Source organism: Onychostoma macrolepis, chromosome 22, assembly GCF_012432095.1.
Source record: "Onychostoma macrolepis isolate SWU-2019 chromosome 22, ASM1243209v1, whole genome shotgun sequence".
Taxonomy (NCBI): Eukaryota; Metazoa; Chordata; class Actinopteri; order Cypriniformes; family Cyprinidae; genus Onychostoma; species Onychostoma macrolepis.
The window spans coordinates 9416156-9431900 of record NC_081176.1 but is presented as its reverse complement, the minus strand read 5'-3'; the positions used below and the strand labels follow the sequence as shown (position 1 = coordinate 9431900).

Below are 15745 nucleotides of genomic sequence, written 5' to 3'. Positions count from 1 at the left end.
ACATGGATTCATTGCATGGACAGGGCAAGAACATAAGTGTCTAAAATGCATGTAGGCTATACAGTTAAGTTGAAAGCTTACCCCTTTTGACTTGCTGATAATGCTGAATGTAACAATGAAAACTGAAAGTAATCAACACTGAAATAAGAGCTTGTGAGATAAAAGTTGCGTTCTGTAAGAAACGTAGCATGCCCCTTATGACATAAACGACGGTTGTCGGTCAGGAAATTAACCTAAATGAACAAAATTCTGTCATTCTACAATTCTCCACCAGATTTATATGCTGAGTGCAAGTTCAGGCTAAAAAAACAAAAACAAAACAAAACAAAAAAAAAAAAACTAAAAAACACTTGCGTACACGAGCTGAGAACAGACATGAGATTTGATTGTAGCCATCGCTCACGTCCATATTGATAAATTCAAAGTTTTGTGTTGAAACGATCATTCGCCTGCTTTTCTGTGATGCCTTAGTTTCGCAAATGAGGCCCAATGGATTTATTTACATCACATCTACACTATTATAATGAGATGATTCACAAGCATCCAACTAATCACTTTTTACAGTGTACCTGGAATACTTGATTCTGATTGGTCAGTCGTGACAGTGAGGCGTGTTATTCTCACCTTTATTTTATTTTATTTATATAGCGCTTTTAACAATACAGATTGTGTCAAAGCACTTAACAGTATCAAATTGGAGGATAGAGTGTCAGTAATGTATAATGATAAGATTAAACTCAATTTTCAGTTAAAGGCATTTCATTATTGAATTCAGAGATGTCATTGTCTAGGTAAGTTTAGTTTAAATAGTATCTGTGCAATCAAATCGGCGATAATCGCTAGAAATTAAGTGTCCCCAACTGAGCAAGCCAGAGGCGCCAGCGGCAAGGAACCAAAACTCCCTCTGTGACAGAATGGAGAAAAAAACCTTGGGAGAAACCAGGCTCAGTCGGGGGGGCAGTTCTCCTCTGGCCAGACGAAACCCGCAGTTCAAAAGTTTACATTTCCATTTAATTTTGTTGCAATTTCTAACAATAGTAGTATTATGTAGTTACGTATTTTATTATATTTTTAGTTTTATTGTATTTTAATCGAGGTCTTCACTGGGGAGACCACTTTGTTACTTTCACTTCGTTCACTTTGTTATTCATTAGGCGTGTTGTCATTAGCGATCAGTGATGGGCAGTAGCGTCACCATTAGTAGCAGTCACTACAAGTAGTGACACTACTAGTTTATCTACATTTCTCAGTAGCGTGGTGGTAGCGTCGCTGCTTTCTGAATCAAATAGCTTTTCAGTAGCGAAGCTCTATTTTTGATCAAGTACTCAACAAACACTGTTGTAAGAATCTATAGTCTGCCTCGACCCAGCTTCCACTCCACAATATGTTTGATCATGCGCATTTCCCAAAATGGCTTAATTATTATTGAGAAGAAGAAAGTCAACAGTTATGTTGTTTGTAGACCATTTGGGATGATCACATCCTGAGCAAATGGTGACCAATTGTAGAATGGGAGCAGGTGTGGGAGACTGAGAACCACCTCAGACAAAGGGGTGTCATAACTTTATTAACATACAGACTACAGCTGTTATAACAGGAGCAACTTCATTTACATGAAGGGTAGTAAACTGAAAATGTATAAAAGGTTTAAACATAGGATGTTCTGGGTTCATTTCGACTCCGCTGAACCCAAGGTACTACATGTGCTTTGTCACTGCTATGCTGCAATAAAAAAATCTTCATCGAGATCTTCAACATCCCCATCACTTTTTCTTACACTGTATTTATAAAGGCTAATGTTTTTTTTTTTTTTTTTTAAGGAGCATTTGTCGTCAAGTCACAGCCGAATAGCTTGTGCGAAGCGCAGAATCTTTTATGATATTTTGGCCAAATAAGAGGAAAAAAAAAAAGATTCGCTGGTCAAAAACTTGACTTGGTGAAATGTTAATATGACGACACATGCTACGGTGCAAATAAACGTAGCCTGTCTGTAGGACTATACTTTTATATTGTTAGGAATAGATTTGCGTGTTGCTAGGGAAATGGTATAGCATATCATTCGCTCATGTGTGCGCGTGCGTAGGTCTTTTCCTGTGTTTCTCGGTCTCTCCCTCTTTCGCTCTAATTGTTTACAGGTGAAGCTGATTAGGAGGACTGAGCTGGTTGGTGAAAGGAAGGATTACCGCAGTATTTAAGTCATCCGGTGGAAGGAATCGTTGGCTCCCCGCTCTTCTGGTGGCTTTGTTGTGAACATTGTTGTTGCCACTGTTTAACGCGTGTATGTGAAAGCATCGCTAACTTAGACATTTGTTGTCAACCATTGATTAAAGTAATGGTTTAGTTGTAATTGTACGTTTGGTTGCTAACGTCCTGGACCTTGTTTCAGTGGAGCTTGGTTGGGAGGTGTGTGCCTGTTTGTTTTGTTCGTTTTCTCCTGTTTATGTTAGCAGGGATGTAAGAACTTGTATTTTATTTGTCATTTGATTTCTAGGTTAGTTTGTGTATAGTAGTAGTTTTGTTTATTGTAATTTACTTTGGCAATTTGCCCCCTCCCGAAGTTTACGATATTCCTTTGTTTATCCTCATCTAATAAACTTAAGTTTATTTGCACTTAAATAAGTGTCTTGTGGTTGAGAAAGTGAGGATGAGAGCAGGGACCCCAGGGATCTTTCTTAGATGATCCCTGTTAATTGTCATGAACCAACTTATCTTCTCTTTGAGTAGGGGTTTAATTTGTAGTTCGTAACAATATGGTAACACTACACAATAAGATTTCATTAAATGTATTAACTAACATGAGTGAACAACGGACAATACATTACAGTTTTTATTCATCTTTGTAAATGTTAATGAAAATACAGTCGTTCATTGGTAGTTCACATTAGTTCACAGTGCATTAACTAATGTTAAACAACTTTTGATTTTAATAATGCATTAGTAAATGTTGAAATTAACATTAAAATTAATAAATGCTGCAGAAGTAGCCTATTGTTCATTCATAGTTCATGTTAACTACACTAGGTAACTAATGTTTATTAATTAACCTTATTGTTAAGTGTTACCCTTTGTATAAATGTGTCTTGTATAGCCTACAAAAGACAATAACAACTACCAATAGGAGGGTTCTAGCCGACAGCAAAAAATTTATTTTGCCTATGTCACAATATGAGGTAAATCCAGCCCTGTACATCTGATTTTTGTTGACAAATTGGTTTGGAACAGTTATTGAATAAACAATTAACCTGAACTATTATGCCTGTCTATCTGCTTGACTGATAGTTTTATTGATCACTGAGAGAGCATTGACTTGGTATGATGTTGGTTCAGTATAACAATTAATTTAAAAAAATAGCTTAGATGTAGTAAACTACTTTTTCTATGTTACTTTAGCATAGCTTGCTACATTTCCCAGGGCTGTAGTTTTAGTGTAGTGAAACTACAAGACTAACATGGATGTTACATGGACTAACGAAGAGTAACTGTTAGCTTAGCTCACTACATTTTCCAAGTAGCTTGCCCAACACTGTTAGCGATGCAGAATAACACACAGTCATACCGGTATTTGAGTCTGGCATTTCTTTCACTTCTCTCGTATCACTCATTTCATTCAAACACAACTGCTATTAGCTTGTGCCTCAGTTACTGACTGTATTTACGGTCAAACCAAACCGGAAGAGATTCCCGTTAATAGTAGGCTTGTGGATACATTGTTAAAAGTGGGTCTTGTTGTTAAACATATTGCTAACTGACGAGAATTGTTTAGCTGAATCTAAATTCACCCCCCTATACCCTACATTAGGCCACTAATACAGTTGGGAGGAGTGAATGAAAACCAGTGAATTTGGACACTGAGTGCACTCGAAGAACTGCTGCTTTTGTGTAGTTTGTGCTGCTGTTTAATAATCATTTGAAACTAGCAGCTCCAGTATGAAATGATTTATCTTGAACTCTCATGGAAATTATGTATTGTTTATGTATGTGATACTCTCCAAAATGGCATTATAGGGTGATGCGGAGGAGACGAATTGTTGAATAAAAGTCGTTTTTTTTGTTTTCTTTCCGCACAAAAAGTGTTCTTGTAGCTTTGTTTCCACTGATGTCACATGGATTATTTTAACCATCCTCTTGCTACGTTTCTGAGCCTTGATCATGCTAGGATCCTTGCTGTCTATGGAAGGGTCATAGAGCTCTTGGAATGAGTCAAAAATATATTAATTTGTGTTCCGAAGATGAATGAAGGTCTTACAGGTTTGGAACGACATGAGGTCTGTCCAGGTTCACAGCCGTTTGTTAGGAATGGTTTTTCTTTGTGGAAGCTTTGTGTTTAAAGAGCTAAAAAATCTTTAAACTCAAATCAGTAATTTGTGTCTAATTACTTACTTATGTGGCAAGAAAGCATATAAGTGGGATAATGCACATCCAGCCGGATGTTATCACAGAATAAGCCTCTTCAGGAGATACAAGTCCTGATCACCCTGTCGGGTTTATTCTGTGATAAAAAGTGGCTCGATGAACATTATCTCTTACATAAAGTAAGTGTGAAGTAATGTGACGTGTTGCTTGTCAAAGTAAAAACACACAAGAGACAGAGACATTGATCATGTGATGCTGGATGACTGTGAGCTGAAGCTGGAATCTGCTCTGATTTTACCAGCGTTTTCCTACAATCTGACCAAATCTATTTCAAACTGTAATGATTCACTATTACTGATGTAATTAATAAAGCAGCTGTTGCTGTATAAAGCTGTGACAGTGTGCTTTTGTTCTTTTTCCTCCTTTGTGTAAAACATTATCAACTTTACATTTCGTTCTGACACAAACCCTTTGAGATGAAGTTTGATAATTGAAAGTCTCCTTTCACAAATATTTGAAAGTATATATTTGTTTGCATATCAGAGGTAATAGAATCTCTTTAATATCACAAAGTGACATTTACTCACATCAGTTTACAGCTCGAGTCTCGTAGCACATCACTGAGCTGCTGCTTTGAGTCTCCAATCATATTGTTTCTCAGATCAAGCTCTTTTAGAAACTGCAGTGCTTCTGTGTTTGTCAAAGACTGAGTTAAAGAAGAAACATCTGTAATGCCACAGTCATAAAGACTAGAAAGAGACAAACAGAGGAAGAGAGATCATCTTACAAACAAATCATTACGGTGAATAATTTTTAATGAACATAATGTGAACCCATGAACCCACTCATGAGATATTGAGTATAAAGTGTTTTGGTTTAAACTTTTGAAGTGATTTTAATCATTTTGATTCTTGTATGTGAATGTTACTGACCTCAATCTCTCCAGTTTACAGTGTGAATCCTTCAGTACGTCACATAAGTGATTCACTCCTGTGTTTTTTATTTGATTCCCGCTCAGGTTCAGTTCTCTCAGGTGTGATGGGTTTGATTTCAGAGCTGAAGTCAGGATGAGACACTGTTCCTCTGTAATACTGCAAGCAAACAGACTGAAGACAGAAAGAGAAAGAACAATGAATCAGATCCATGTGAAGTTTATACGTGAATAAATACATAAGTAAATGCCATACATCCAAAAACTAAATTCATTACGCTTATTTAATTTTACTAAAGCAAATTGTATTTCATTAAAATTAAAATCGCGTAGTTGGGTCAACAATTTAGTTGATTTACATTAAATTAATTTACACTAGTTTGGGTTAACTCAAGATTTTGTTTGACAAATGTGCTAAAGTTATGTGGGAACAAATTATTTTTTATTTACTAAAGGTCTAATTATTATTATTAAGAATTAATAATGAATCATTAAACACTAACATGTATTTCCCTTCACAGAAAAACACAAAATAACATTTCATCCCTAAATTTACAATCATACTACAAATCCACTGTTCAGTTACGTCAACAAGAACATTAATGTAGTTTCAACAAAAAAAAAATACATTTCCGTTTTAAATATATTACGGTAGGTAGAGTGAACACAATGAAATTGTTACAGAATGCTCAAAAATGTGTTACTTTAGCTCATTTTAATTAAAAGAACAAGAGGCAAAAATAATGTTACTTGAGTGTACAGTCAAAAATACACACAAAACACTTAAAGGGATACTCCACCCCAAAATGAAGATTTTGTCATTAAATCACTTACCCCCATGTCGTTCTAAACCTGTAAAAGCTTCATTCATCTATGGAACACAATTTAAGATATTTTAGATGAAAACTGGCAGGCTTGTGACTGGCCTATTGACTGCATAGTAAATTGCATTGTCAAGGTCCATAAAAGTATGAAAAACATCGTCAAAATAGTCCATCTGCCATCAGACGTGCAATCTGAATTTCATGATGCAACGATAACACTTTTTGTATGCAAACAAAACATTGACTTTATTCAACTTTTTCTTCTCCGTGACTAGGGTTGGGTATCGTTTGAATTGTATCAATTCCGATTCTGCTTATCGATTCAGTATATTTACAATTCCCAGTTTCAATTCCATTGTGATTAAATAATTATATGAAACATTTATCCTGTGTCTCTTTTTTTGCAAACCATTTATTGGAGCTGAATACCATGAAAAAAAATAAAAATATCAACAGGCTACATAAAAACTGGACTCTTTAAGAGCTGTTTGTGTGCAAAATAGAACTGCATGATTCTGGATAAATCTACTGTTTCATCACTGGATGAATCAGCATTCTTGAACGAATCTCTTATATCAGGGGTCTCAAACTCGCGGCCCGGGGGCCAATTGAGGCCCGCGGGATGATATTTTGTGGCCCCCCTACTTGACATCAAAGTTTAGTGTTAGTGCGGCCCGCACGTTGTTCTCAAACGCACCTTTTTGCTGAGCCTTGCCGCGCTTTTATTTTTTTTATTTTTTTAATCACTTACAGTGTTTCCCCTACCATTATTTATTAAACAAACTAATTAGCCTTGTTATGTTATTTATCTTATTTACACGACGGAGTGCCTTTTCTGTCTCTACGTTACATGGTCGCGCTCTCTGTATCGCGCGCACAGCGGAGTTTTGCCCCGGTTTGCACACACACACACACACACACACACACAAACGTAAGCGCATACAGAAGTGAGCACACGCTCACTCCTATTTGTAAATATTAAGCCGCAAAACGTTTATTTAAATATGACTTCTGCGTATCTCTGTGTTAATGTATGGCGCAGACGCGCGGGTTTGTTTACTCATACAGAAGCGCACGACGCTTGCGGCGATATTAACGTCTGTCGTCTCACTAAATGAGGACATAAATACATGAACAACATCTCCAGAACTGCTCTGAGAGTCACTTCATGAGCATTCGAGCGTTTCATTTGAGAAAAAAACTATCCTCATATCATATACACAGTCACAGAAATGTAAAGGTATTCACGGCAACCCGTCACAATAAAAGTTCGGTTTTACTTGAAGACATTGGGCAGAACGTAATAGGCTACTACTACTAAAACTATTAAAACCTTATCTTTAAGGAATAATCATACAATGCCCCTTTATTTTTATGTACCCCCCCCCCCCCCAAAATGCGGCCCAGCCTCACCCAGACTCTACCTCCAGCGGCCCCCAGGTAAATTGACTTTGAGACCCCTGTCTTATATGATTCAAAGACAAATACATTTTAACAGCCCTTTTTCTCCACCTACTGGTGTAACAATGTAATCGATAAATCTTCATTTGAAGTGTCTAATTACTTTCAAAGGTGATTTACTCTTATTTTAAATCACTACCGTACACAGTTTATATCTGAACTATAAACTTTATCCCAGTACTTCTGTGATTTGAAGGTTTGTAACAGAAATAATGATACTGTGGTTGAAAAGACTGAAGCTGTTTCATTCATGACAGATGACAGCTACCACACTGGGGTGATCGTACACTGCACAGAGGAACCAAGTGATCACAACATTGTGATCGCACACATCAAAGGTTGGGGAATGAAACAGACGAATCATTGTAATTCAGGAATAGAATCACGTTGGTGTTTGAACCGTGTCTGCGATCTTTAACAATCTATTAAATTAAAGTGCTTTGTCATGTTGGTGGTGACACCTCTCTTGCAACATGTTTAGCTATCACAGATATTGTACTCAGCTTTTTTGGCTTCTGATCGCAAATGTAGCCAAACTTTGGAGCGCTTAGATTTGCGAGCAAGGTCCTCGCAGATGGCTAGTTTCGGTCCTCACAGATGCAGAAAAAAAAAAAAAAAAAAAGCGCATAGGAATCGAAATTTTAATTTGACAACAAGTATCTGATTCCTGACCTTAAGTATCCGATTCTAGAATTGAAATCGATTATCGATTCCCAACCCTATCCGTGACACTTCCTGCAAGCGTGTTCATGAGTTCACTAGCAGAGCACGCCTCAGATGATGTTTGTATGCTGGCCTCGACGTCAGCAGATCATGGCGTTTACATCCTCCGTCATCTGAGGTGTGCTTGCGTCATGCTCTGCTAGTGAACCCTTGACCACGCTTGCAGGAAGTGTCACAGAGGAGCAGAAAAAGTTGAAGTCGGTCGATATTATGTTTTGTTTGCGCACAAAAAGTGTTCTCGTCGCATCATGAAATTCAGATTACACGTCTGATGGCAGATGGACTATTTTGATAATGTCTTTCATACTTTTATGGACCTTGACAGTGCTATTTACTATGCAGTCAATGGGACAGTCACACTGTAAAAAAAAAAAAAAAGTTGAGCCAACTTAATTTTAAGGCAACCAACTTAAACAGATTTTTGAGTTGAGCCTTCTCAACCTGTCGTTTTAGGTTTATACAACAAAAATGAGAATCTCCCACAACAATGTTGAGCAAACTCAAATCTGCTGAAGCTGGTAAAAAGAAGTTTAAGTTTTTTTTTTTTTTATGTGCACAAGCCTCACAGTTTTCATCTAAAATATCTTAATTTGTGTTCTGAAGTCTAACAAAGCTTTTACGGGTTTGGAACGACATGGGGGTAAGTAATTGATGACAATTTTCATTTTGGGGTGGAGTATCCCTTTAACGCAGTGGTCTCAAACTCAATTCCTGGAGGGCCACAGCTCTGCAGAGTTTAGCTCCAACCAGCTCCAAATCACACATGCTTGGAAGTTTCTAGTGATCCTGAAGACCTTGATTATCTGCATCAGGTGTGTCTGATTAGGGTTGGAGCAAAACTGTGCAGAGCTGTGTCCCTCCCGGAATCGAGTTTGAGACCAATGCTTTAACATAAACTGAACAGTAAATAACACTGTAACTACTGTAGAGTATAATGATACTAACACTAGTTTCTTCAGCTTGAATTGTGGGTTCGTCAGTAGATCACTGAGGTTTTTCACTCCAGAGTCTCCGAGTTCATTCCTGCTCAGCTCCAGCTCTCTCAGGTGTGATGGATTTGATTTCAGAGCTGAAGTCAGGATGAGACACTGTTTCTCTGTAATCCTGCAATAAAACAGACTGAAGACAGAAAGAGAAAATACATGTTCACGCGCGAGTTAAATTGATCATGAATAAACACCATACAGTGCAATAAATAAAATGCTGCCAAAACCTGAAAACAATATATGTAAATAATCACACAGCCATAAACTAAAACAAAAACAAAACTAGGATTTGAGGATACTAGTTACATTTCAAGTTTGGAGAATCATTAGTCAGACCAAAAAAAAAAAAAAAAAAAGGTTTGCGATTTGTAATGTAATTAAGATACAGGATCAACTATAGAACCACTTTAAAATAACAAAAAATGGAGTTTAAAATATAACAAATCATGAAAACCCTCTTCATAAATCAAAATTTATTTTAAGATTAGTCAACAAATACAACATTTTGTGATCATATTTTGTTCTTATTGAGATGCATGTCTGAGTGAAACAGCTTAAAAAAAAATGCAGGTCAGGAAATCATTTTTGATGAAAAGCTGGATAATTGTTGTTTGCTATTGCTGTGATCTCATGTGACCAGGGGCGTCGCTAGTAGGGGGAAAAGGGTGACAGAGTGCATAAGGAACAGAGGTCTGGGGGGCCCCGTGATCGCCTGGCCATCGGGAAAACCGGGACATTTCATTCAAATAGTGGGCCGAACGCCGAAACGAAGGAGACCTCCCCGATATTAGGCGCCGTTTTAAATTACAGCGCATGCAAAACCAAATAAAGCAAATGCTCCAAAAGCGTGAAGCAGTGCTCCCCGATGAAACTGCCAGCCGCACGTCAAAGCAGAGTGGGATCAGTCTCCCGCACAGCGCTGACGAACGTGCGCCGTGCTTCTGCCATGATTTATAAAAGATAAACAGCGCAAGTCGCTTGATCCATTCAGATGTGACACAGAATTGTTATAAAGTCGTGTGATATGAGAAAGGTTGGTGCTGACTGAAAACAGCCACAACAATGAGGTATATTGGAAAACGCTAATACGCTTGTCAATTCAGCACCATAGTAATTTAACTTGAAGTTATTAACACTGTATAAATAGCCTATGTGCTGGCAGAAATGTATGTATTATGCTACTGTGATTACATATTGGGGAATATGCTATTTTAATTTCATATAAGCTGTTTTGTAGTTTCTTCATGTTTAGTTTTTTTTTTTTTTCTAACTACAAATTGTATAGTTTATTAGCCTATTAGGCTACTTATTTTAAAATCCATATAACCATGGTAATGAGGACCATGGTTTTACTTCTTGTGACCACCATCCTACTAGTCAGTTATTCATATCTTTACAAAAAAAAAAAATAAATAAATAAAAAAAAAATAATAATAATAATTCACCATCATATTCCAAACCTGTATGAATTTCTTTCTTCGGTGGAACACAATTTGAGAAATTCAAGAATTTTGTGTCCATACAGTAGAAATCAAGGGTAACCAAAATGGTTTGGTAATATTCTACACAATTTTGTGTCCAACAGAAGAAGTCATTTGGAACGACGTGAGGGTGAGGCTTTTCTATGTGACAAAAATGTATTATTAAGTTTGTTGCATTTGTCACGGCTGCAGTAATATCTATCGTTTCGGTCATGTGTTATTTATTCATTTATTTACTCCAATTGAAGGCCCTATGATCCATCACCCCAAACATTATTTGACATTTTACGATTGCATCTCATTATAGGGTGATTGTGTACACACTACCAACACACATTTCAGTTCAAACTACTTGTAAAAGTGCATGTAGCATCCTATGACCCCTTTAAATTAGTGGTGTACGTACAGTGATTCTTTAATGGGAAACCTTCCAGATGGTGGCACACAGGGTGGACATTTCATTATGCTTATGGGATAAAATGGAAAATTCTCACCTAGAGTATCTCACAGGATTACACCCCTCACATTTTTGTAAATATTTCATTATCTTTTCATGTGACAACACTGAAGAAATGACACTTTGCTACAATGTAAAGTAGTGAGTGTACAGCTTGTATAACAGTGTAAATTTGTTCCCTTCAAAATAACTCAACACACAGCCATTAATGTCTAAACCGCTGGCCACAAAAGTGAGTACACCCCTAAGTGAAAATGTCCAAATTGGGCCCAAAGTGTCAATATTTTGTGTGGCCATCATTATTTTCCAGCACTGCCTTAACCCTCTTGGGCATGGAGTTCACCAGAGCTTCACAGGTTACCAGTGGTCGTCTTGGAGGTGTGTTTGGGGTCTTTATCATGTTGGAATACTGCCCTGCGACCCAGTCTCTGAAGGGAGGGGATCATGTTCTGCTTCAGTATGTCACAGTACATCTTGGCATTCATGGTTCCCTCACCCCCCTAGTGCCAGCAGCACTCATGCAGTCCCAGACCATGACACTCCCACCACCATGCTTGACTGTAGGCAAGACACACTTGTCTTTGTACTCCTCACCTGTTTGCCGCCACACACGCTTGACACGATCTGAACCAAATACGTTTATCTTGGTTCCAATAATCCATGTCCTTAGTCTGCTTGTCTTCAGCAAACTGTTTGCGGGCGTTCTTGTGCATCATCTTTAGAAGAGACTTCCTTCTGGGACGACAGCCATGCAGACCAATTTGATGCAGTGTGTGGCGTATGGTCTGAGCACTGACAGGCTGACCCCCAACCCCTTCAACCTCTGCAGCAATGCTGGCAGCACTCATACGTCTATTTCCCAAACACAACCTATGGACATGACGCTGAGCACATGCACTCAACTTCTTTGGTCGACCATGGCGAGGCCTGTTCTGAGTGGAACCTGTCCTGTTAAACAGCTGTATCGTCTTGGCCACCATGCTGCAGCTCAGTTTCAGGGTCTTGGCAGTCTTCTTATAGCCTACGCCATCTTTATGTAGAGCAACAATTCTTTTTTTCAGATCCTCAGAAAGTTCTTTGCCATGAGGTGCCATGTTTAACTTCCAGTGACCAGTATGATAGAGTGAGAGCGATAACACCAAATTTAACATACCTGCTCCCCATTCACACCTGAGACCTTGTAACACTAACCAGTCACATTACACCGGGGAGAGACAATTGCTAATTGGGCCCAATTTGAACATTTTCACTTAGGGGTGTACCCACGTTTGAGGCAAGCGGTTTAGACATTAATGGCTGTGTGTTGAGTTATTTTGAGGGGACAGAAAATTTACACTTATACAAGCTGTACACTCACTACTTTACATTGTAGCAAAGTGTCATTTCTTCAGTGTTGTCACATGAAAAGATATAATAAAATGTTTACAAAAATGTGAGGGGTGTACTTACTTCTGTGAGATACTGTATATCCTGGCAGTCAAAACGCATCAGGAGTGTTGTACTGAGTACCTTAGCAGGAGAGACTTTGGCACTTGCAAATGGGATTGACAGTGCCGTTTTCCTCGCTACACTCTACTCAGATTACCACCGGTGGCTGCTCATGCAACAACTTGCCCATTGTGTGTATAACAGACAATCATTCCCTTCTCGATGCTCTCAAATCTACAAAAATCTGTCACCGAAAAGAGACTGTGCCTAGAAAACAGCAGTATGAAGGAACTTCTACACACTGGAACTATTCAGTAGATATTGTGGTCAGCCACCAAAGATCAGCTAGCTAACTGCTTGACAAAAAAGGGGGCATCTGCACTTGGCCTTCTGAAAGCTCTCAGCACAGGTGTTTGCTATCTTACAGACAAAGGATTTAACAATGATTTACTTGTTTTGTCAGTGTTTAGTCATTCAAACTAAAACTCTTAAGTTAACCAGTTATACAATCACTTAATCTCCTCTTTTTTTTTTTTTTTACATTTCATCTCCTGCGCATGTGCGAAGAGCACCATTTATGGGTTAGCACTTTTTTTTTTTTGAGAGTTCAGTTCGGTCCTGTATACGGAGCTGCAGTTGTTGAACGTGATGGAGCGGTAAAGAGTGTTATTGCTAAGAACAGCTGTGATTGAGTCAACACATTTTTGGAAATAAATTATGTCCCAGGATAAATCGATCATAATAAGCACCGAAATATTGTCGATTTTGTGACTTTAAGAATCTAAAGAGTAAACTTTAATCTCACTGTAACTGCTGTAGAGTATAATGATACTAACTCTAGTTTCTCCAGCTTGCATTGTGGGTTCATCAGTAGATCACTTAGGTTTTTCACTCCAGAGTCTCCTAGTTCATTCCAGCTCAGCTCCAGCTCTCTCAGGTGTGATGGGTTTGATTTCAGAGCTGAAGTCACAGCAGAACAACCTTCATCTGTCATTTGACAGTATCTTAACCTAAATTAAGAGAAAGAGAGAAGATACAAGAAAACTATTTAATAAAGTCAATGTCTTGATAAAACAAAAAAAAAGCAAGAGGAAGGGTGTCCGAATACCTACAGTATGGATAAGTTTCCACAATATAGTCTTCAAAACAGAAAAACAAATAAGTTGTTAAATAAAGTTTTAATTCCCAACAACCTTGTGTAAAAGGTTGTAATTTCATATATTTTTATTTCTGTCATATAATTCCCAGTTCATCTTTTGTCTAAATCTGAGCATATTGTCTAAAATAAAATTTCTGACTGCCATGTATTTGTGCTCAAATTGATACTGGTCTGCACATCACTACAACGTAAATGCATTCGCTCTGCTCTGTCCAGTGGCTTGATCAGCTTTGCTAAACAGATTCAACTTTGCACATCTAAATACAATTGTAGGTTTGTCTGGGTGTAGATGTGAAGTACAGTAATATTTATCTTAAATGGGTAAGGTTGAAGAACCAATGCCTGCATAGAATAAAGCCCAGTCTGGACCGGTTCTGTTCGGTTGTGTTAGACATTCATTAATCTGGTGGTTTGATGGCAGAGAGATGATATGAGCATCAATAAACACTATGAATATGTTCTGCCACAGCAGCACAGAATTATTCTGTTGCACGACACATTAATAAACACAATGAAAACCGTTCCGTCCTATTGGATAAAAGTTAAATGTTTGTGTATTTTTGGTATTATTATTACCTGAAATTATTGAATATTGGGTTGTGTATGTGACCTGCTGTATAGGCAACAAGAAACACTCATTACAACTTTCAAATGTTAAGACCACACAACAACTAACTTTGCAAGTCTCCCTTACCCAAAAATATACAGTATAGAATATAGACAGATTAACTATACAAAAATATATGAACGTGCAACAAACAAGGTAACAGTCAGTGAGGGTAATGGGAAGTTAGTTTTAAAGAGTCATGAAACCCCAGACTACTTTTTTTTAGATTTTATCAGGTGTTTGTGTTGCACATCATAGAAGACAATGTTAGCATCCATTCATTTTAATTGTTGGAGAAAACTGGTTAATTGCACTATATCTTCCTATTTTCATTCATCCAATGAGAAGACACTCTGTTGCTTTATTATTCACAACAGCATGTGTGACAGATGCATCAGACTGAGATTTTGTACATTAACTGTGAGAAACGTTCATGGATTGAAGCAGAATGTTTGTTTTTGCTTTGTAAGAGTTCGGCACAAACGCAATTCATTCATTTAGTGAGTGTAACCGTTTTTTACAGCTCTTTGATGAAACCCATCTTTTGTAAAGGATTGAAGGAACCAGTCCAGTAGAGGTCGCTAATGGACTGCTTTAATATGACTTCAAAGACTAATACGTTAGAGGACATTTTAGTTTGAGCGAAGTGACGGTCAGTGAGAGTTCTGTGTTGCTAGTTGTTGTTGCTTTGGTGGATTTGTCCGTGCAACAAACAGTGAGTATATAAATGGTTTACATGCTATGTACAGGTGCATCTCAATAAATTAGAATGTCATGGAAAAGTTCATTTATTTCAGAGTGCAATCCATGCCCACTTTGTTTGCCCCACCAACATCAGTCCTTGCCAACCTACGAAGTACAGAGAAGTGCCTCCTCAGAGACCCAGATCGTGCCACAGCATACAACTCAGAAATCCGGAAACTTGAGAACTCAGGATATGCCATGAAGGTGAGTCAAGAAGTGTGGGAGTCCTCCAGAGAGTCGTGGTTTATACCACATCACATGGTGACTCACAATTAGAAAGCCAGAATTGTGTTCAACTGTTCCTTTACCCATCAAGGAAACAATTTGAATAAACTGCTCCTGCCTGGCCCCAACTTGAAATCTTCAATACTAGGTGTCCTGCTGCGATTCAGAGAACATTCCACAGCTGTCAGCAGTGATGTAAAAGGTATGTTCCATCAGGCGAGACTCCTCCCTGAAGACAGACCACTCTTACAGTTCCTGTGGCGTGATATGAAAAGAGACAGCCCTCCTAGCATATACGAATGGCAGGTTCTACCATTTGAAACTACCAGTTCCCCATGCTGTGCAACTTATGCACTTCAAAAGGCA

At 38.0% G+C, this 15745-nt stretch overlaps 1 protein-coding gene across 6 annotated transcripts in view; it reads right to left on the bottom strand.

Annotated features, from left to right (window-relative positions):
• LOC131530154 (ribonuclease inhibitor-like) overlaps positions 1-15745 on the bottom strand; it is a 67346-nt gene that overhangs the window by 36332 nt on the left and 15269 nt on the right. For all 6 annotated transcript variants that reach the window (XM_058760286.1, XM_058760291.1, XM_058760290.1 and 3 more), the window contains 4 exons: positions 13481-13654; positions 9238-9411; positions 5286-5459; positions 4941-5102 (listed from right to left, as the gene is read on the bottom strand). In XM_058760286.1, the coding sequence (XP_058616269.1) occupies positions 4941-5102; positions 5286-5459; positions 9238-9411; positions 13481-13654 (684 nt within the window). The remainder of the gene's footprint in view (positions 1-4940; positions 5103-5285; positions 5460-9237; positions 9412-13480; positions 13655-15745) is intronic.